The sequence below is a fragment of the Protopterus annectens genome, chromosome 17.part0 (genome assembly GCF_019279795.1).
Source record: "Protopterus annectens isolate FY-2018-M chromosome 17.part0, PAN1.0, whole genome shotgun sequence".
In the NCBI taxonomy this organism is placed as follows: domain Eukaryota; kingdom Metazoa; phylum Chordata; order Ceratodontiformes; family Protopteridae; genus Protopterus; species Protopterus annectens.
The window spans coordinates 362,530,783-362,554,488 of NC_056751.1; the positions used below are offsets into that span (position 1 = coordinate 362,530,783).

The window sequence follows — 23,706 nt, forward strand, 5'->3', positions numbered from 1 at the left end:
TTAAAGCTTAAAATGTTCACAATTATTCCTGGGCATGCTTATAGAAATATCAGAGATACCTACAGATTATGCAAGACAGTAGCAAAGTAGAAGAAAAATGGTGCAGGTAAATGGGCAGAAATTACCATTCTAATGGTTAAAAGACCATGTTTAAAGGCACCTTTGTTTTTGCCCAATACAGTGTGTTTGCATGCATCCTTATGCACTCAAAAACAAAAGTTAGTTTTGCACCATTTTTGAAAAAAAAACTGGTTTTAAAAATTGCTTCCAAAAGCAGACGTCTAAACCAACCCAGCCATACTTACAGCACTGATATTAAGGCAGGAAGTGTTTACATCATTTAGGTTCCAGCTCTAATTATGCTGGATTAACAAGTGCAAATAATTTTGAAGCAAGTATGTAGTTACCAACCTGTTAAATTAACAGTTTAGAAAAAAATTATGTTTTGCTAAACTATTAGCTCAACAAGTTGGCAATTACACATCTGATTCAGAAGTATTTATACTTGCTAATCCAGCATAATTAGAACTGGAACCTTTGCTTGCACACTAATATTAATGTTGTAAACATGGCTAGGTACACTTGATATCCACAATCGGAAGTAATTTTTAAAATTACAATTTTCAGACATTCTTTGAACCAAACTCATTTTGAGACAAAAAAATTGTTCATAAGCATTCTTTTTGTGTAAAAACAAAAGCTTAATTTGTGCCTTTAATCATGATATTTAAGATTTTGGAAAAAGGATGCACTGAATGCCACCTACATTACAAGTGTGCAAAAAAGGAGTGCAAACAGCACTAGGGAAAGTGAAACGTTACACAAAATGGAAGGAAGAGTGCCACTGAACCCTTTTGCCAAAGGTTCCATTTTACAGAAGACCAACCCTGCCATTTTAGGATATGCTGTTAAGCTGTTTTTGTTACACACTGAGCTGATGCTTTGAGCACCTAAATCAAAAGACTCAAAGGTTAGGTTCCGCGGTTACCAAGCTGCAAATTTGTAAGACATTACTTTTTATGGAAAGGAAAACAAAATATTTAAGTAAATGATCTGGTGTTAAGGATTTTAAACAGAATGTCTTAAGGTTGAATTGTGACTTAAGTGCTTCTGCTGAAGAAATGTCTCCCATTTGAATATTGTAAGCTGCGTCCATACCCTACATTGTTTTGCTAAATCCTGTTTTAACCCCTGGCTCAGCATAGTCTGTTTTCATACTTTATGTTCTTCAAAATTCTGTTTTGATCACTAGCAAAATGCTGACTTTTATTACTTTAACTACTTTAAGAGGCAAGTGTTTTGTGCCATGTATAATTAAAACACAAAAGTCAGAACTTTACACCCTAAAAATCCAGTATGTATTCACTCAGAAGGTGGAAATAGTCCATTACATGGCATTCAAAGAAATTGTTTCCATTCATGGTGTACAAGCAAAAGTGATTGCTTTGTCAGCTCTTTTCTACTGTGACCTCCTGGCTGCTAAGACATGTTTTATTGTAGTCCATCTTGTCTTACTTTGCTGAAATCCCTACATAGTGCTAGCTTTCATCTGTGCCATACACATCAATTGTTCAGTTCTTTGGCAGCTCCACATATAAGGTCAGTTATCTTCACAAAGTATAACAATGCAAATGTGCCCCATGCATGTATTTATACAGACTTTAAATTAATCTATTTTCTACTGATGATTTTCTTGAGGAAAATCATCAGCCTTCTGACATTTTGTCAGTTTTGCTCACTGTATGTAAATGCAGCTATGTACAAAATGTTTCAGCATTTCCTAATGAAAATTTTCAAGGAATATTGCTGGCAAAATTATCTATAAAACACTTTTTGATTCTGCTCTTACATTCACAGATAAACTGTAAGCCATATGTAGAATTTTAATGAAAATTACTTTCGTGTCATTTTATGTCACTACACACACAAACAAATCACTTAATTACATAAATATATACTTTGCTTTAGCTCTGAAGTCACAACAACTATGTTTTGACAGCTTTTATAATTGTCATTGAAGAAACCTGATCATTACATATTTGATTTCAAATGACTCTGCTGCAAGTGTTGCTGGTCATCATTTCCAAAGACAATCATGGCCATAATCTGGCATCACCTACAAATTACAGTACCACTTTACTGCTTTAATATATTTTTATAATATTTTCAGGATAAGACTCTTGGATGGTGAGCCTTACACTGCACATTGCATGATCTAATAGCATTTGTGTAAAGTAGAAAACAGAATCTCAAATGTGTTTGCATCTGTCAGAATAATTAACAAAACATATTGTGCATAACTTTTAAAATGACAGAGCTATTTTTTTCTAAAAAAAATTATTCCTAGTTCTGACTTTATAATGACAAACTAATCATATGATTTAGACATACACTGAGTCAGACTACCTGAAAAAAATATATGTACACTTTTGTTATGAAGTGAATGCTAACAAACACTGCAATGGCTACAGACTACAATCGGTACTTGGCAATGAAGGACCATAGCTCTGAAAACTGTATGAAATATTCTAGCAAATCTTTCAGAATGACCATCAGCAAAGAACGCACTTAGTAGGTGATTCCGGGTATAAGGTCATGTATATCACTGCATACAAGTCTAAATTTTGGAGGATGGGGCCCCACAATAATCCAGTGTCAAAAATATCCCTATTCAGGAAAATGACATGCTATAATGACAACTCTGTAAAGCTATAACCTGAACATGTGCTGTACACGTTACACAATGAATAAAAGTCAAATATCCACCCGCTAATGAAAACAGTATAGTGCAACATGCCAGAGTACAACACTGAAATTCAAGTGAATTTCTGCATGTTGTATCACTATTCAGATGGCCATATACTTCAGTATACTTTTGAGACTTCTTTACCAACTGGCAGGGATTGACAACAGGATACGTTAGAACAAAATAAATACAGGACTACCATTGTACTCTTGCTGAGTTCAACATGGTTCAAAAACACATTTGACATCGGCATAATGACCCTTTCAACATAAAACGTTGCTCTGTCTGGTGAAATGTTAGTGTCACAACAGGAAGGACACTCTCCTTCAGTGCAGAAGTCTGTTTCTATTCCCTTCAGTGCAGAAGTCTGTTTCTATTCCTGCACCAGGTAGATCAATTAGTAGCAGACTCCAAATCCGACTTCAGAGCAGTAACAAGTGGAGTACCACAGGGTTCAGTCCTGGGTCCTCTCCCGTTTGGTTCTCTGAAGTACAGGCTAACACAGAAGGTCTTTGGCTAACAAAGTTCGCCGATGACTACAAACTAGGAGCCATAATCGAAACTCCTAATGTTGTGGACATCCTACAAAAGGGCCTCACAGAGAGAGATGCCTGGTGTCAAAGCCATGGCCTCAAGCTCAATGCCAAAAAGTGCATTGTCATCCCCTTTGGTAAAAACTCTGTACCCATGAACTACAACATAGGCAGTAGTATACTTAATACAGAAAGTTGGGACACAGGTGGACAGTAGTCTCTCCTTTGATAATCACATCGCAACAGTAGTAAGGAAATCCTTCTACGTGGCACACCATCACAAAAGGTTTCTCATCCAGCAAAAAAGAGGTCATTGTTTCCCTCTACTCATCACTCATTAGACCCATTATAGAGTACAACGCCCCTTTTGGTATGTACCTCACAAGACATCTACAACTGGAAAGGCCACAGAAATACCTCACAAAGAGGATTACCGGCCTCAAACAGATGCCCTACACAGGCCGTCTCAAAAAAACTCCAGCTTTACTCAGTCACATATCGCCTACTCAGAGGTGATCTCTGCCTAACATACAAAGCTATGTCAAACAAAGAGCTGTTGGACATGCTCCACTTAAAGAAATCCCAATCCCTCCGAGCTACACACTCTAGATACCTAAACCTTGTCACCACAATAAACAGGACATGCCGGAGGGATAGATTCCTGTCCCAGAGACTTCCACACTCTGGAATAAACTACCTATCTATATCAAACAAAGCTCCTCATTAACACTCTTCAAGAAAAATCTTGATGATTGGATGGGAAATAGGAAATTCACCCCGGGGATCACCTCTGTGGCTCTGCTCGACAGTGGCACAGGAAAATAATTTTCTTGGGTGGCAAAAGCCAGGGTATCTTTTTGGCTGGGCTTGTATAGGCCCCAGGGCAGATAGCCTAGTACCTACCTATGAACCTATGATTGCTGACACCATAGTGCCACAGAAGTGGGAGGGGTGCTGTACTCCTGAGTGTGTCATTCTGATGAGACATTAACTGAGGCCTCATTTACCTGAGTTGGTTTTAGCTTCGGTGGATATAACAGATCTCATGGCACCTATAAAAAACAGAAGGGGAAGTTCCCTAATGCAGTTTAAATACCACATCAAGTCTCCCCTGAAAAGTGATATTAGCCTAGTAGAACTAAACTGGTTAACAAAAGAACAGTTTTTACTTCTGTTGTAATGACACCTCAGTATTGTCCCTCAACAGACAGAATACTGTTGATCTGAAGTCTGCAGTAACAAAAATGTTGCTTTGTCTGGTGGAATGTATAGGACATTTACTCTGATGTAATGTCATATCAGTAAATACATTTTCTATACAAATGCTGCCTTCCCCACATTAAGGATAAATCATATAGACTGTGGCTTCTCCTTCATGAAAGCACAGTATAATAGAGCATTTTGCAGTTAGTGCCTAGAAACAAAAAGGCTGTATTGTCCGCCTCCTTTGAAACTGATTTTTTGGGATACTCCAGTACCCAAACACAAAAGACTATTATGTTGACATTAAGGATTCCAGTGCAGCTCAATGCTGAAATCAATGCTATCATAATGCCCCCTTCACCACAACATTTTGCAGATGCAAAGTCTGCACTCACAAAATTTTTTTTTTAACTGGTAACCCATAACATTTTTACTTCTGGCAGAAAGGCAGCTTAGTAATGATATATTTTAGACACATCCTGCATTTTGCAACCTAAGAAAAGGTTGCAGACCTACTGCAAATAAAACTAAGTATAACGTAGTAAGCCAGACTGTGACAGCATAACGAATATGCATTAGCAAACTCATTGACACACACACGGCGACTAAATTAAAAAACTTGTATTCTTCCAGTGCATCAGCCTCAGTGCCATTAATCCATGTGATAGCAAGGAGCCAAACCATCAGGAAGAATAAAAGTTTTTATTTAACCTTCAGCTATAACGTATATTTTTCTCCGTGAATAATAAATGTGCATTCCTATACCGAAGAGGCAATGTTTGTTTCAGATTTTTACTAAGAGTTAGTGATAAAATGGGTTCCTATTAGATGACCGAAGATGCATTATATCGAATGCATCTTGGTTGAACTTAAAACAACGAAAAGGCAAAATAGCGAAGCGGCTTTTAAGCAAATTCTTTCCCATGGAAAAAATTTGTTTGGCCGCTTCCGTTACTTTGCCATTTTTGGCACTATAGTGTGATCTCGGAGTTGGTATATTTAAGTAGGGGTGGGGGAGACAAAGCCCCCCACTTTATGTATTATTTCAATTTTTTTTCTTTCTTTTTTATTTTGGAACAGCAATTTTCCTTCTGAGCTTTCGAGATTGTAAGCTTTCACTTACATGGGTTTGATTATTTATTGTTCACTTTTTAAGCGTTCGATGGTATAATATAGAACCGATAAAATATTAACAGCATTACCTTTGGCCACTCTGGAACAAAATACATCTATTACTATCATTTTCCCTTTAGGATTTCAGTGCAGCTCAATCCTGACTTCTGAATGCAGTACACTGTCCTCCTTAGTAAATGGTTTTGGCCATGACATATTTGCAGTTACATAAATATTGCCTTACCTGGTGAAATACATAGAACTTTTACTTCTAAAGTAATGAGAATTTGGTATCCAAGACTGTCATTTTACCCACGGCAATCTCAATGAAGCTCATTGCTGAATCTGGCTGCACAACACTGTCCCCAGGTTTTGCTCATGCCATGTATGAAATAAGTTAATTGTTATTTTGTCTAGGGAAATGTATGTTTTTACTTCTAATACAATGTTTCAGAAAGGCTCAGGGCATTATGAAGACAAGCTCAACTGATCATCAAACCATGGATTAAACTAGATTTTAAACTGGATTAGAGTTGACAGCTCAGTAAAGCTATATTCTGGATATGTGCTGCATTCTCTACATAAAATGGTCAAAGACATACGTTCATTCATAATTAGAGTACTGAAAACACACTCTTCTGTGTCACACCCACTAGCACTAGCTGGTTGCTTTCTTGTCCCTTTTAAGACTACAATACTTGAAAGGCAGATCACAGAGAGCAACAATTACAATGCAGCTTTTTAAATACAATATGAATTTGATGTATTCACAAGCAGCATAAATGTGACACAATTATTTAAAATAATGAAAAAGACAACTTGTTTAATTTTAAAGATCTTTTCACAATTAAATGCAAATGTAATGGAGACACTCAGGTAGCTACTGTCCAGCTTGAAAGCAGTCAGGAATCTGATGTCTCATTAAATGACTGCTGGCTGATGTGAAAAACATAATACAACATAGCAGACTGATTAAGAAGACTGTTAATGCTCATGTCTAAAAGGGAATATTTCAACCTCCATTTTTATATTCACAGCAAAATTGCATTATCATGGAAAATAATATACAGAATTTTACCTCTGATAAAGCAGTAACTCAACAAAAGGTAATTTTGGACATTGCCCATCATATTCTATTAGATGAAAAAGCTACAAAGAGTTGGTCAGACTTCCTGCATTTGGTTCTGTGCAAATAGAAATGGAGTTGTCTATGGCAATCTAGAAGGTGAAGAACATACTCCCCTTTACTGGAGAAATTTGGAAAGAACACTGGTAATTGGATAGATTGGTTGATGTTAATTTCAGTGGCTACTTTGGTCATAAAGGAAGGGTTGGGTACATAAACAGACCCTGTCCTTATGAAAAACTATGTAAGGAGGTTTGGAGGATCATGCTTGTAATTAGTTCAGAAATTCTCTTGGCCACCAACAAGACGGTCTGCCATGACAAAAACTTCTTGTCACAACTTGCAGCTGGTTCAAAGGGTCCTTGTGTCAAAGCCTGCAACACAACAGTGAGATCCCAAGGAGGAAAGGGGTCCTTGGCGGGGGGCCTCAACAAGAAATCACCTACCTAAAGGTGAAAACGGAATGACACTGACTTGCAGTATGGAAGTTAGAAATAGCTACCAACTGAAGCTTGATGCTTGAGAAGCTAGAGCCCATCTCGAATAGAGTACTAAGAAACAGCAGAATGTCTGAAATTGGTGCTGAGAAGGGGGTCAATGTTTCTGTTTGTAGCCCAAATACCAAACCTTTTTCACTTACTGGTGTAGACGTTTTTGGTGGAAGCCTTTTTCCAAACTAGAAGTATATTTTGGACCAGGGAATTAAGCCTGGACTGTCTCAACAGGGGTGGAAGTGGAAAAGTCAAGCGGTCAGTCTGAGTGCATGAAGATTCGGATGCTGCATCCCTGATGGGTGAGTGGTCCTGACTTGGCTCCGATATCCAAGGGGGATATTTCAGATAAGACCAAAGGAAGGGGAGCCATGCCTGTTGAGGCCAGGAGACAATGAGGATGGCAGAGCTCTTTAACTTGCTTGCCTTCTGAAGAAACTTCAGGATGAGCAGAAGAGGAGGGTAAGCATATGGAAGACCCAGGGGACAATCATGGACTACTGCATCCCTCGGGAACTCCCCCAGAAGACGGATCAGAGTGAAGAATTTTCTGCATTTGTTGTTGAGGAGAGAGGCAAAGAGGTCACAAAAAGATTGACCCCAGCGACTGAAGATCAAGTTCACCAGGACCATTCATGCGGGACCAAGACCGATCTGCAGAGTCTGTCCACCAGATCATTGGTTTTCCACAGGATATGCATTTCAACTGAAGACATCACCCACTCCCACACCCTCATGGCCTCCCTCAACAAGGGGTAAAAACGGGTTTCTCCTTGTTTGTTGAAGCATCAGACAACCGACATGTTGTCAGTGTGTACTGCAATAGTACCTAAAGGAGAGCATCCTGAAAGGCTTGCAACATTAGAAGAACTGCTCTCATCTCTAGGACATTAATATGCAACGCGGTCTCAATAGAGGATCACATGCTTTGGACCATCTTCCCATTGTAATAACCCCCCCCCCCCAAACTGGGAAGCATCTGTGATCACGGTGGCTATAGGGGGGATTGGTTAAGAAGGGCCTGTCTAGAAGGAGATTGTCTAACTGTATCCACCAGCTGAGGTGATACTTGCAAACTGGAGTCAGTCTGATGGGAAGTGACAGCAGGTGAAAGAAGATGGACCATTGCATCGCCAATGTCCACTGGAGAACCTGAATGAAGAACCTGGCTAGAGGAACTAACAGGATAGCTGCTGACATGGATCCTAGGGCTTTTAAGACCACTTGTGTTGGGGAGGCCTGTTGTGATAAGTCCCAGACCTGATACCTCAGTGTTGTTATGCAGTGTACGGGGAGAGAAGCTATGTGATCCCTTATGTTCAGCTGTGTCCCTATAAATTCTAGGTTCTGCAAAGGAGCCAGGTTGTTCAGGTTTATGGTGATTCCCAGAGAATGTAATAACTTGATTAAGTAATCCCTGTCTTGGATTAGCTGATGCCTCATGGGAGCAGTAAGAAACCAATCATCTAAGTATGGAAGCACCAGGAATCCTCTGAGCCTCATGTGAGATGCTACCAGTGCTATGCATTTGGTGAACACCAGGGAGACTGTGGTGAGCCCAAAGAGCAGTGTTCTGAGCTGGATATGACTGGCTCCCAGCCAGAAGCACAAATAACTCCCGGAGTACCTGGCTATTTTGATGTGACAGTACATGTCCTTGAGATCTATCGAGCAGATCCAGTAGTCCTTGTGCAACAGCAGCAGAATGGACTTAACTGTAACCATTTGGAACCTTGACTTCTTTACATATGCATTTAAGTTGCTTAGATCCAGAATGGATCTTAGATTCCCCTGTCTTTTTTGGCACCAAAAAGAAGCAGGAGTAGGTTCCAATCCTCTGTGTCTAGGACCTTTTGGATGACTCTTTTTTGAAGCAGTTGTTGAACTTCCTGTGCTGCCTGCTTCCTCTGACAGGGTAGCACATTGGGGAGGTTCTTGGAATTTGGGGGATGAAGAGAAATGGGAATGTAGTAGCCTCTGGATATTATGCTTAGCACCCAGTGGTTTTGAGTCAAATGGGTCCAGGCTTGTAAGTGCAATGCTAATCATCCTCTAACTGCCTCCAGAGATGGACTTCAGGAGCACTGATAGGGCTTGTTGGAAAAGTTTTCCCTAAAGCCCTGGTTTTGCTGGTCCTCTCTGCCTCTAGGGTGGTGTCTACCATCAAACCTTCCTTCTCTGCCTGTAGAGAAGGGCTCCCCATGTGGGCCCTAGAAAGGCCCTTGGGATTTACGAAACCACATTTTCTTGACTCCACACTGGTTCCAGGAGAAGGACCTCTTAAGAATACAAAATTTGATTCCTACAGCAGAAAGGGTCTTCCTATCCTTTTGACTGCAGATGACACTATCTTGAACCAATGGCCCAAACAGTGAGGAGCCATCGTAAGGGGCATTCACAAAGGATGCCTTAAAGGGATCCACAAAATCACATAGCCTCATCCAGGCATGCCTCCTTAGGGGAAGTCCTAAACTGGCCGACTGTGAGGTATCCTCCGTTGTATGGGCAGTCAACCTCATCAATGAGTGGCAGACGAAAGATAGAGAGATCAGCTTAGGGGAATTTTTTTTAAATTCCTCTGCAGGCATGGACTCAGAGAGATGCTGAGAGTTCATTGATCAGATCTCTCTGAAGCCAGATAAAATGGGGCAGGTAGTTCAACAACCTCAGTGCAAAGGTGGCCTAGGTGTAAACGAGCTTCACAATCCTGTCCAGTGCTCTAGACTCCTTGTTAGGCAGATGGACATCTGTAGTTTCTTCTGCCAAATCTTTCTTAGTGGCTACCACCACCATGATGGCATAAACTACTGGACCATTGCTCCAATGTTTTCTATCTGCTGGGGGTACCTGGAACCTATCAGGTCACTTGAGTATGGGTTTGATAGTGTCTGGTTCCTTCCATGCCCAGCAGGATACCAAATCAACTAGGGCATCCACAGGGGTGGGGGGGTCACCCAGGATGTAGATGGGCCCATCCTGAATGCCTTCAACAGAAATGACTCCTCAGAAGAAGGAGGTTGGGCAGACCACCCACCTTTTTGCTTCAGGATCTACAGGATGTCCCCAAAGGGGATGTTCTCAGGTAGGGATCGGGGGGGGGGGGATTCTTCCCCTTCATGGAAATTATTGTCCTCGGTTAAAGACTCCAATAGGGAGTCAATGTTCCTCTTTTGCACACCTTCGACCCAGGGACTTCCTCAGCTGAGTACTCGAGGGAGCTGTCAGAAGGGGATCCCTCCTGGCCAGGGAAATCTTGGATGCTACTTGGGACAGGCAGACTCATGACAGGATGAATGGGCTCAAGGCCTCAGTCTGATGGGGGTACATGGGCAGATTCCAGGACATGTGTCGATGGATCTCCAACTTAGGAGAAAACCCTCTCCACTACCTTAAAAGGGGACAGATCAGGAAAGGTCCTTTCTGTCTACCCTGAAGCCACAGAGAGAAAACAGCCAGGATTCACCTGAGATCCATAACCTCCAGAAGGGGCTGGACCTGAGCTTTCAAGTGCAGAGGTGCCTAGGAGGAGAGATGCCTCTGACAAAGATGGAGCCAACCCCATTCCCTCGGGACCAGCAACAACACCAAGGCTCCAAGACTCCCTCTGCTCCAAGAGAACCAGAACAAGGATAATCAAGGGTAATCTTGGCATCAAGGACGGAAGCTTTTCCTGCAGTGAGCCTGGCACACAGGGCGGTCCCAAATGCCGTAACTCTGAAACTGAAGGTCGGATCGAAGGAAGAGTTCTGATGGTATGGCCAGGGTAGCTTATGGATCCAACAGGGGATGGAGCCAAGACTACCCCCATCTGTATCTGGGCCTTGAGAAATCTCACCATCCTATCCATATCCATCTTGGACCAGCTTCTAGAAGACATGGATGAAGCCAACGAGGGGGTCGGGAGTGTTTAGATTTAGTAGAATGAGCCACAGATTTAGTTGAGGATCTTAGATCCTGAGACACTGGATCAGACATAGGAACTGACAGTGAAGGAGGTGATATAGTGATAATATCACCCAGATCTAAAGATGCTGATGGATCTGAAGGGAGAGGTAACTTCTTCGGATCCGAGGGAGCAAAATCTGAAGTTTTCTTTGACTTTGTCTTAGGCTGTACAGAGTCCCTCAGCGAGACAGGGAGAGACCTCTTTTTTTACCTCTTTTGGAGAAGATGATGAAGAAGCCAAGGAAGGGGTCTCAGCCTCCAGAGCCGAAGAGGGAAGAAGGCCCCTGAGAATCAATTTATTTCTCCTACCGGCCAATGTTTGTGGATTTAAAAAAGCACAGACAGTGCAATCTGCTTTCAAATGATCAGCCCCCAAACAATATATGCACTCCTTGTGGGCATCCTGGTTGGGGATTTTATGCTCACAAGAAGTACTACGTTTGAAACCAGGTGAAGGCTTGATTGCCATGGGATGGTAAAGGTCGCCAAAAAACTGCCAAGCCAAAGGCTATAATACTAATTATAAATTTAGCTACAGGAATAACGTTAACTACCTAACCAAAAAAGAACTTTCAAAATCAAGTAACTAATTAACTAACAAACTTTTTTTTTTTTTTTTTTTATAGACAGAAAAATAGAAAGACAGATTATCACATGCATACACACTTTTTTTTTTTTTTTTTTTTTTACAGACAGAAAAATAGAAAGACAGATTATCACATGCATACACACTCATAGAGAGGAAGAAAAAATAAAGGAGGGAGGACTTAACAAGAAACTAACAAATTCTCTAAGAAGAAATTCCCACAAGCTTGACAGCACAAGACATGCGTCTGGACACTGAAGCAGCAAATGAGTTCTAAGGTACTTGGGTGGATGTAGTGCATTATGGGTGAGAGGGAGTAGCTCGAGAGTTGGATCCAAGTGTGTAGAATGTGGCAGAGCCAGATCCCAAGGTCGGATCCAAGACCCTATCATGAGGAGGAATGAAGAAGACAACATCAGATCTGAGTATAATACGAGATGTTAGACCGTGCCAGTGAAATGCATCTGAAAGCTAACATCCGGTAGTTGTGTAAAATACCTTACCACTCCTGCTTTCTGAATTCTTCCAAAACTTTCACAGACTTGCATCAGGACCAGAGGTACAATGCACATCAGACTACCAATTTGCAAGATGCACATTAGACTACCGATTTACCCTTTAGTGATTCAGAGTAGTTCAGTTGTTAATCTGAGTGCAGCATGGTCATATTAAGCTTATAGTCATAAAATATGTGCTTTGGAGAACTCCATATGATTTTTCTTCTGATACAGTGGCAACAAAATAAAGATATAGTGGGTTGTAGTTCTCATACCCTAAGCAGAAGTCATTTACTCTCCTCTAGAAGTACAGCCATATTTGGCAAGTTGGCACATTTTAATGACAAGCATATCATACCTATGAGTATGATTATTAATTCATTCTTGAGCTAGTATCTGAAAGGATTTAAATGACATCTAATTATCTGTTGCTCATTACTTTCTTAATCAATAAATTCAGCACAGACTGACTTTAATGTTTATTTCCTCAGGTACTGATCTCCTATGCCTGTAGGAAAACATGGAGGTATCATATCAGTTCTTTGTGAAACAGCCTTCTACTGCACTTTTCAGTTCTCAAAGTATCAGGTGTCTCTGACATGAAATTGCATACTACCGGCAAGCATTTATCCCCTACCCAAGTATCAAGGTCTTGCAACTTCCAACAGTTTTCATATAATTAAACAAGGATAAATACTATTCCTTCATCTATGACATGAGTCAAGTCTGCAACATCCTATAGCCTTGTCATATGTGTTATACACAACTATATATTTAGCCACTACTGGTGCTGTTCAATTTTGGTGCAAGCCAGCATCTTGGACTGACAAATATCTGTTTAAAATCTCTTCAGCCAAGAAGAAATCTGTTGTGTTTTCCCTTTTTAAGCACTATTGGGTAGTATGGCACTAGCAGGTGAAATTTAAAACCAGTACTTGTCCAATAAATGGTGCTATATTATCTCTATGTTTGAGTATTTCTTCTCAGTGGAACTACATGACATTCCTTCTTTCCCTCCTGAAACTAAGACTGAAACTGGTTTTATCAAAGTACAACTACTCCAAAATTGCTGTAACATTTGCACTGACATACTAAATTAAGGGAGATGTGAAGAGTGAAGAGTGAAGTTCAAGGGCTTAACCATTTACACAAGGTGAGTTTCAATACTTTAAAAACTGTAGTTCATTCTTTCAGCTTCGCAATTTTGTGATTTGGTATTTTGATATTTTGATATTTAATCAATCTTTTCTACCTTATCCGAACAGATTTCTATAAACTTGACAGATGTGGAAGCTGACCTTGCCTTCCTCATTCTGCCATTCCATTTTGCAATTTATACATCCTTCATTCAAATGCAACTCATATTGATTTTAAACTATACAGCTCAGACCAGCCATTAGCTTTCCACCAGGTTTTCTCTGTTTACTTCTAGTCATCCTCTCAAAAACATGCTGGCAGACTTGCTGGAAACTGTCAACGTATTCTGGATGTACCCTTATATCTAGATAATGTCTGAAAAGGATAAGTAAAGAAACATTTAAAGGTTCATAGGATCACAGATAAGTAAAAGGCAGTCTGCAGACCATTACATGCCTAGCCAATAAACCATATTTAAAAGTTCCCTCAAGCCTCAAGGGCAACACAGGAAAGAACTGAGGGTAATACTTTGAACCTTCCCAGTCAGTTACTCTGTTTTACCTTGAAGATGGCAAGGGTGCTACTCCGGCTGACATACAGCAGAAGTTTGTTTCAGAAGTAGGGGATATGTCGGGATATGAATCAATCATGTCAACATGTTTCACTTATCTGCTGATGCATGTTTAGGTCTTTTAACCATATTTTTGAAGAACCTTTTGTTTCGAGAAGAAATAACAGGTCACGGGGGGGCATATCTTTCTCAACTTGAAAGGCTAGGTACAGATTACCATAAAGGAGTCTATAAGAGACTGATTACATGGAAAGGGTTGCCAGTCTGTTTGAATAACTGAGTGTGCTAATACAACTTATATTAATGTTTAAACCACTATGGTATTGCTTAACAAAACAAATACAAATAAATCTCTTTCTAAATATGCTGTTCTTTCGTGCCAAGTGCTGACTTACATTGATGTCAAGCTTGACCAATGAAACTTTGTTCTTGGGGGTCAGCTGCCAAGCATTTTTCATGAAAAACCCAATGGCACTTGTGTAACGGTCAGATGTTGACACAAAATTACGGAAAGTACTTCTTGTTAGATGAACAGGTCCATCATATATCTGAAATCCTCGAATAGGGAAAGTCCTATTAAACAAAAAAATGAACTAATATGTCAATCCTGAACAATACTCACAAACTGCACTAATAAAGTTAAACAGTTAATTAGCAAATGTTGAAACACCATTTATTACTGTTGCCATGTGCATAACCTTGTTGCCTAATTTATCTCAGCTACCTGAACAAAAATGGTCACTTGTGACCAGATCACTTCCCCAGTTAAAAAAAAAACAAAAAAAACTTAAGACATACAAACTAAATGTAAATATGGGGTTAAACTCACCATAACAATACAATTTTGAGTGGCATTGCACTGATTTAACTAAATAACTTTACATTCTTTTTCAACCAGTAAAAGACCTTACTTAATTAAACAGGAATAATCGGAAATGCACTTTAGCTACAAACAAAATAATACTGAATAGCAACTTTGACAGTGAGTGGCAGATAAAACATTATGCTCAAACATATTCATGGTAATTCCACAAATAAAAATGTGACACACAACACCAGTGGAATACTTCCTGAGTAATGTTATACTGTAACACATACAAATGATCCTTGTTACAGCAAAACCATAAAGAAAGAAAGAAAAACATTTTTGTATGAAATACTGCTAGTTAAGTCAGAGTTGAAACTAACAGAATGAAGTATATTAAAGATAACCTTGGCTTCCAGTCTGTTCAAACCTGTCCTCACATCACAATCCTTGAGGCAGGCTCCTAATACACAAAATCTGAATGCAAAAACATTTAAATTATGTCTGTCAAAAGCATGATAAGCTATTAGTGTTGGTATTCATATCATGAAAAAATTGCTGTGTTTTTTTCTGGTCTTCTCACACACTTTCTATACTGCCGAGGGGCAACATCTGAAAATTTTCAAAATAGTAACAGAATGAGAATAAAACAAACTCAAAACCAGATAAAAATGAACACCAGTGAAAGCAATAAATCCAAACACAGGAACGTAAATGAGTTAATAGTAAACGCTTTCACTCACTTTAATCAACATGAGCTTCTTCAGAACGAAGAAGCTCATGTTGATTAAAGTGAGTGAAAGCGACTTCATTTACGGTCCTGTGTTTGGATTTATTGCTTCCACTGGTGTTCATTTTTATCTAAAATAGTAACAGACCTTGAAGTCCTTGTATATCATGATCACTCATTTGATACCCATACAGGCACTACAATCTGCAAAGCATACATACTTGCCCACCTGATTGCCTGTTGGACTGAGATTCATACCAAGGAGGTAACTGTCCTCCTCTCATACAGTGCTCTTACAAAAGCCATCATGGAATACTGCACCATAATCTGTAACTTATCCACAGGCCATCTGGTACAGCTAGAGAAAGTACAAATACAACAAGGGCTTGCATTCCTGTCTTAAAGTCAGACTACAAAAACTCTCTGTGATAGCCGAAGCGACCTACGCTTGACACAGAGAACAATAAAAGGCTCCTTTTTATTTTAAACTCTTTGCATAGAATACTCCCTGGCTACATAAGCACAAGAGGACACTATGTCTCAATTAAATATTATATTAATTATACCATGAAATGTGACAACTTCGTATTTCAGAGTCTGACACCTACAGAATAACCTTTTCCTCTTAACTAAACTAAGCCCAACAAGCCACACTTTAAAGAAAAAAACTGTATGGCTACACCTCAAGTTCAAATATAGGCTCAGAGGCATGAAGTTCATCAATGGCCAACAACTCGTCATTTAGTTCAACAAACTTTCCAGCTTATGCCACAGAAGAATAAATATCAATGAATAACAATTAAGCCAAAACGTCAATACATCCGACTGAAGATAAAACAGCACCTACAAACAAAAATTCAATCCTTTTTTATTATAAAACACAATTAATTTAGAGCTTTCATCCACAATAATGTGGACTTCATCAAAATTCATTAATTGATGTATTTATAATCACATTTTTGGCGCCAAATTACCTCATTTAAAATCCTTTGCTACACATAAAGGGCAAAGCACATCCTACACAATAATCAAATAACCTATTCAAATCTTTGCCCTATAAAATACTACACTGTCTTTCTAATACATCTCTGTATAAATTAAAATATTTTCTAATACATTTTAATGAATTTTAATAAATACTAATACATAAATATAAGTATAAATTCTAATACAGACCCCTACTTTTATTCTAATTTCGTAACTATTTTTTATTTTATTTTATTGTATTGTCAAATATTCTTACAGTCCATAGGAATCTTGTTGGTTGTATTATACGATGTATTCTTTATCCGACAGAACTGTTTATGTACACAAAGTACGTGTATAATCTCCAACTGTGCATTATATTGAACATATGTAGGCTTTTCAGTAATTGTTATGAAATTAGAATAAAAGTAGGGGTTTGTATTAGAATTTATATGTATTAGTATTTATTAAAATTCATTAGAATGTATTATAAAATATTTTAAATTATAAAGAGATGTACTAGAAAGACAGTGTAGTATTTTATAGGGCAAAGATTTGAATAGGTCATTTTATTATTGTGTAGGACGTGCTTGGCCCTTTATGTGTAGCAAAGGATTTTAAATGAGGTAATTTGGCACCAAAAATGTGATTATAAATACATCAATTAACGAATTAAGAGTATTCTGATGAAGTCCACATTATTGTGGACGAAAGTGCTAAATCAATTGTGTTTTATAATAAAAGATTACATTTTTGTTCGTGGGTACTATTTTATCTTCAGTTGGATACATTGACATTTTGGCGTGATTGTTATTCATCGATATTTCTTCAGTTGACTTTATGCTATGTTTTGTGAATTTGTTGGTATTGTAGAATAAACCTAATCAAGGCTCTGAAGTATTCAGATATACTTCAAAAGGTGATACAAAGGGCTAATCACTTAGAATTTCCTTAGTAAAAGAAAAGCCCTCCTTTCCTTTCTTGACGGAGGGCAAAGGGCAAAATGTATTTATTTACTGATATTTAATTACTGGGAAAGTCCAACTGGGTAGGATCCCATTTACAGCACAGGCCCAGGGAGAAAAGGTCCAAAGTATTGCAAAACATCTTAACAATAATAATTTTTACAATCTTTAAAAATAATACAGAAAATACAGTTTAAATTAGACATAAAATGAAAGCATTGGTAAGAATAGAAGCAAGTTATATGATAATGATTTAACATTTAGAGAAATTTTAGCCAGTTTATAGAGAAATTAATGGAAGTTAATATAATACAAACAGGAACTGCATTACAAAGTGAGAAAAACAGGTTTATACTATACTGAGAAAACCAGGGGAGAGAAACTGATAGAAGTAAGGAAGTGACTGAATAAGGGAGAGTAAGGAGGTGTAAGATACGAATAAGTATTTGTTCACATTGAGGGATATAATGTATTCTTGTGTTGAGCAAGAATAGAGCCAGCTTTTGGTTAGGAAATCTTTCAGAATGATTTTGAAGGATGGGAAGGAAGGTACTGACTTGATGGATACAGGTAAGGACTTCCAGGTCTTAGAAACATGGTACGGCACAGACAATGCCCAGGATATTTGATACGTTTGCAGACAGACAGGGGGTTTTGTGTACTTGGTGTTATTTAGTGCTGGACAATGAGATGGATGCTGGGCAATTTTACAGGGGATAAGAAACTGGGTATATGCTAGTTGATGGGGTAGTTCTAACCAATTTAGCGTTTTCAGTGCTATAAAGTGGTGAGTTCTGAAAGGGGTATTTGTTGCAAATTTAGCAACTTTGTTACAGCATTGTTCAAGTTTTGATTTTTGTGATGCCCGAAGGTTGGTAAGGATGGGAGCAGCATAAAGAAGTGTGGGGAGGAGATAAGTAGTGGCAAGTGAAGTTCTGGTTGCTTTAGTGAGAAAGTTTTTGGCTCTATAAAGCATCCCTAGTTTTTGATGAGTTTTTTGAATTTAAGATTATCTGCTACTATCAACATTAATAATTTGTTATAAGAAGTGACTTCAATGGCTGTACTATCAAGACAGAAGACTTTAAATTTTGTTTTTTTTCATGAGAGAGGGATTTAGGGAAAAAGTAGTACCTTTTTTTTTTTTTTTTTTTTTTAAAGGTTGAGCATGAGTTGTGAGTTACAAAGCCCTATTTCAGTGGCTATTAAAGCTTCCAGAGTAATTTGCTTGAGGTGTGCCATGCTGTCAGACGTGCAAATGAGTGTAAAGTCATCTTTCTACTGTATTATGGAGGCCTGCTGTATGGATGTGTGAAAGGTGTTGATGAGAAGGTTAAAGAGGAGGGGACCAAGAATAGAGCCTTGTGGTACACTAGTGGTGACTGAAAGGTATAGAGTGAGGATGGAGTGCCATTTAAGTGACCGGTACATATTGGTTGGATAGCGTTTGCACCACAGAAGGATGGGGTGAGCCAGACCAAATGAGGACATTTGAAGTAGAAGTTTGCTGTGAACTGTGTTGAAGGTTTTTAGACAAATCTAGAAATGAGGAGACTAACTTGTCATTGTCACTAGCTTTATTTACAGTATCTAAATATGTTAGAATTGAAGTGCTAATACTCATGGAAGGATGGAAGCCTCACTGTGTTGGGGGAGAGGAATACTTCCTACAGGAGATAGTTTGGCAATTGTTTTTTAAGACATTTTAAGCATTTTGGAGAGGGGAGATAAGACTGTTATAGGACTGAAGTTAGTAATGTATATTGAACGTCTTCCTTTGTGCCAAAGGATAAAGTGTGACTTTTTTTCCAGCGAGAGGGAACATGGTATTCCTGGCCTGACCTGTTTATAAGGACAGGACAAGCAATGCTATTGGCCCATAACAAAATGTAGACTAGATTTTCCAAAAGATTAAGTTCTTCTAGCATGCTGTCTCATAGGTTTATCAATAAATACAAGGCAAGCTCTCATTGTGAGAATTAAACCCTATACTTTGCGCCTGTGAGGTAAACACCTTAACCATTATGCCAAACCACCAAACCCTGAACTGTCTGCAAGCATCAAAAGTGTGTGACAAATGTTCTCCAGTATTTTGATAGCTAAGGAAAGCAATGAAGGCTAAACTGACTGGATCTAGTAAAAAGCAGACAGACACGGACATAAATAAAGGGTTAGTTTAACTGACACATACTCATTATGGAAAAGTGTATATGGATGTTTACAGATTAATACTTCCAGCTGAAGGGCTCTCTTCCCTGAAGTGCCAGTAAGAAATGAAATGTTCAAAAAAGTAATATTAAGCTCCACTGAATATGCTGATTCAAAGAAGGCAAAGATAACTCTTCCAGTAGAAAAGACTGATCTAAAATGCTTCAGTTCGGTCCTAAGCCCCTACTCCTCTAGTTTCAAGTAGCAGCCCAGGTGCGGGAAGAGTGGCAATGATCAGCTGCCATTGGCATGTCCGCTCCATGTGGAAGATGTGGGTGGAATCCTGCTTCAAGAGCTCTTCCAGGGTAAGGATCAAGACTGCACCAATTATGACAGCAAGCCCAATGAGAAGTCCACATAAAGTCTAGCTGGAATGGTTGATGTATTTGCACTGGGTCAAGCAAGTATTACAGCATAGCATCACATTTTACAGACAATGTGAGGTTTTGGGAGTACACAAAAGAATGTCATAACCCCCTCCCCCACCACACACACACACGAGGAATGTCACAATTCCTGCCTCTTACCTCTCCTCTGGTGTGCAGGCAGCCAGGGTTCAAATGAATGAATGAATGGCCAGAAGGGATAGGAGTCTGATAGTCATTTGACTATTTTTTTTTCGGGGAGGGGGGCACAAAAATTATGCTAAGAAAGAAACACTCTTCCAACAAAGAGATCAAGACCCTGTAATCTCCATGATGGTCTTAAATTTAAAACTTTTAAAAAGAAAATTAAATGAAGGACTAGCTGTGCTCAAGGGAAGATAGGCCAATATTGCACAATATGCACTTTGATTAATGAACAGACTAGGTTTGCTTAAAAAAGATTGTTGACATTGTCCAAAAGTTGTGGAGCTGGACAATTAAATGGAATTAATCCTTGTTTTGCCTATTAAGAAAACTTCTACTTCTAAATGTGTCATTCTTAGCAGCTGGTCTCTTAGTTTCACTTAGTATTTCCAGTACTCCAAAAGAAAATACTCAACTGATAAGAATTAAAACCCTATCCTCCAAGTTGAAAGGATGAACTTTCTGAGTTCCTACTGTTTTATCTATGTCACATCCACAGAAAGATAAAGAGGTGAATAGAAACCAAGATGCAAGAAAACAGAAAACCACAACTGTCTTGGCCAAGTTAGGGCTAAAAAAATCAGTCTTGGCTTGATTAATTTTGTTTTCAGAAAACATGTCTACATCACTGAAATGCATGGAAGTTATATACAAGTTCTTTTTTGACACCTTTAATGAACATGGTATTCAATCAATTTAAAAGTGACACATTTGTAAGCATACAACATTTTCCTACAAGCACTGTATCTCATGAACTGAAATTTCAGTAAATAAATATTTCCTGTAGAATTACATTATATACATATTTTAAGAAGACCTTTAAAGATTGAACACATTTCCAAGACAACTGCTTTTCTTTTATCTTTTCTATTTACTGTTTCCTTCTATGCCTGCTGACCAATGAGACTCCCCTAATGAACCCAATAACTTTGTTCCCATATCATGGGTATTCCCTGGTGAGGGTGACAGCGGGCCAGAGGAGGGAAATGCCATACAGATGCATGGTGGTGTTTGTGCTCTTGCCAGCATCCAGGAAGTGAGCAGATACTTGCATGGCCCTAGCCCCACCCTTGGTGGTTGATGTGTACACCTGCATCACCACGATGGCAAACTGTGCCCTTCTGCCTACATACGGGTGTCCTCATACATACATATACACACACACACACACACACACACACACACACACACACACACACACACACACACACACACACACCATGCCTATAAGGGCTAAGCTCACTGGATCGGGATTCCCTGGTCCTGCAGTCACTGGTATCGTGCATGACAGCAAGTTTGCCTGAATGGGACTAGCAGGCTCTCACCCCTCAGGATAGGTGAGCTGGTGTAAAGAGCTCATTCTCACCATCTCCTTGCCAGCTCTATTAGCACCCGAGGCACTATTCAAACTCTGGACATCTGTGTCATAATGAGGGCTTTAGCCCCCTACAACAAAGAGATGGACTTGCGTCAAGTGTTGTTTTCACTGGCATGCAACAGTTTCCACGTGTTTGGGCCTTGAAATTCACACATTTTTATTCATTTTACTGTAGTTTTTTTACTGTTTTGTTAGAAAACAAAACATTATGATGCATTTATACAGCAGCATGGATATTAACTGCACTGCTAAAGGATTTCTAGTACCTCATTTAGTGCTTTTTCTTAATTTTGCAACTGTTTTACAAGTTTTTCAGTTAGTTTTTTTTTTTTTGTCAAGTGTTAACTTCTAAGGAGCAGTAGTGGTGGTTGTGTCTCAGAGATTTAAGCTGCTACGCCATTCTGGAAGTCAGCAGCACTGGCAGAACTCCAAGTTAATTTTCTGCTTGCTCTTTTAATTTCTGAGCTGGAAAAAACATGTCGGGCAGCCTGCCTGTTTTCTTAACTTATAGACTTCAGAAGGCTGTGCATCGTGCACGTTATGAAATAACTGAAGTAGGTGTTTTGAGCAAATTCCTCATTTAATTAAAGAGCAGGTGAGTACTTGTCTTCTGTTGCACTAAGAGTTGCATAATGACTTATACAATTTAACTGCTATTTTATTAAGTTTTACTGTACTTTCCGACTGATTAAACACGTTCCATTGTGTTTATAGTCACCTGGCTGTTAGAGCATTGTTAATAGTGTTTCTAGTATCTGACTTTTTTCCCTCTGCTTTTCTTTAATTGCATTGCTCTTTTATAAACTTTCCGGTTAGTTTTTGGTCATGTTAACTTCTATGACCCAGTAGTGGTCATGGTTCTGTGGCAGTAAATTTAACTGCTACTGCATTTTACCTTCACCTACAGTGATGCCAAAATATGAACAAAAATGTTTTACTTTAACAATTGGTTTAGCTCCAGGTATCTTTCAAATACAATATACATCTGCCCAAGAAGACATGCTAGCCACTCCTAACTGCTTTGTCAGAGATGACTTGCGCCTGTTCCACCAGGGCGGATATTGTATACTGGCAAAACTTTTAGTTATGTACTCACCATAACTTCAGATGTTTGGGATCCATCTCGCCTACATTCTGACTGATGGGTTCGGAGCCGATCCCTCGGCTCCGACTCGGCACGCTTATGCCAAAGAGCGAAGTCTCTTATTGGCTGAGCTTACTATATCCCAGGATGCACCACTACCAGTCCCCCAGATCTAGTTTGTCCGCATACATGCACACACGCATGCACTGCTTATATAACATCGACAGATGACACAAGATAATAACAGTAGAACTCAAACCGTTCAATCTCTTCTGATCTCCAAGGCAGGGGAAGGAGGGTGGGTATTAGGAATGGCGAGATGGATCCCAAACATCTGAAGTTATGGTGAGTACATAACTAAAAGATGTTATGTGATCCTATCTCGCCTACATTCTGACTGATGGGACAGCGTCCCTAGCACCTAAATCCTGGGTGGCTCACTGGAAAACACTCCTGAGTACCGTGGAACCAAATGATGCTCGCCCTTTAGATGCCACATCCAATTTATAGTGGGAAATGAAAGTGTGCGGGTTGGACCAAGTAGCCGCAGCGCAAATCTCAGAAATAGCGAGCTTGGAATGAAATGCAATAGAGGTAGCCATAGCTCTAGTAGAGTGAGCTTTGACAGATGTTGTAAGTTGCTTATTTGAAGAGGAATAAGCCTGAGTTATGCAATCTCTAATCCATTTGGCAATAGTAGCTTTAGTGATGGTTTTACCCAGTTTATTATCTGAAAAGGACACAAACAATTGATCTGTTTTTCGAATTTGTTGAGTCCTGTCTAGATAGAAGCGCAATTGCCTGTGAACATCCAATGTATGCAAATTGTATTCCGCTTTGTTTGAAAATTTTGGAAAGAAAACTGGTAGCTCTAGAGATTGTTGGAGACAGAGATTAGAACAAACTTTTGGAACAAAAGATGGATTAGGCCTAAGTGATACTCTATCCTTGTGAAAAATCAAGTACGGTGGTTTGATAGATAGGGCTTGAAGTTCTGAAACTCTTCTTGCAGAGGTAATTGCAATTAAGAAGGCAGTTTTCCAAGACAGATAT

General features: G+C 39.1%; 1 protein-coding gene across 1 annotated transcript in view; it reads right to left on the reverse strand.

The window, feature by feature from the left end:
- Positions 1–23,706, reverse strand: part of CEMIP2 (cell migration inducing hyaluronidase 2) — a 939,901-nt gene that overhangs the window by 222,306 nt on the left and 693,889 nt on the right. Inside the window, exon 12 of the mRNA XM_044059182.1 lies at positions 14,344–14,521. Coding sequence (XP_043915117.1) covers positions 14,344–14,521 — 178 coding nt within the window. The remainder of the gene's footprint in view (positions 1–14,343; positions 14,522–23,706) is intronic.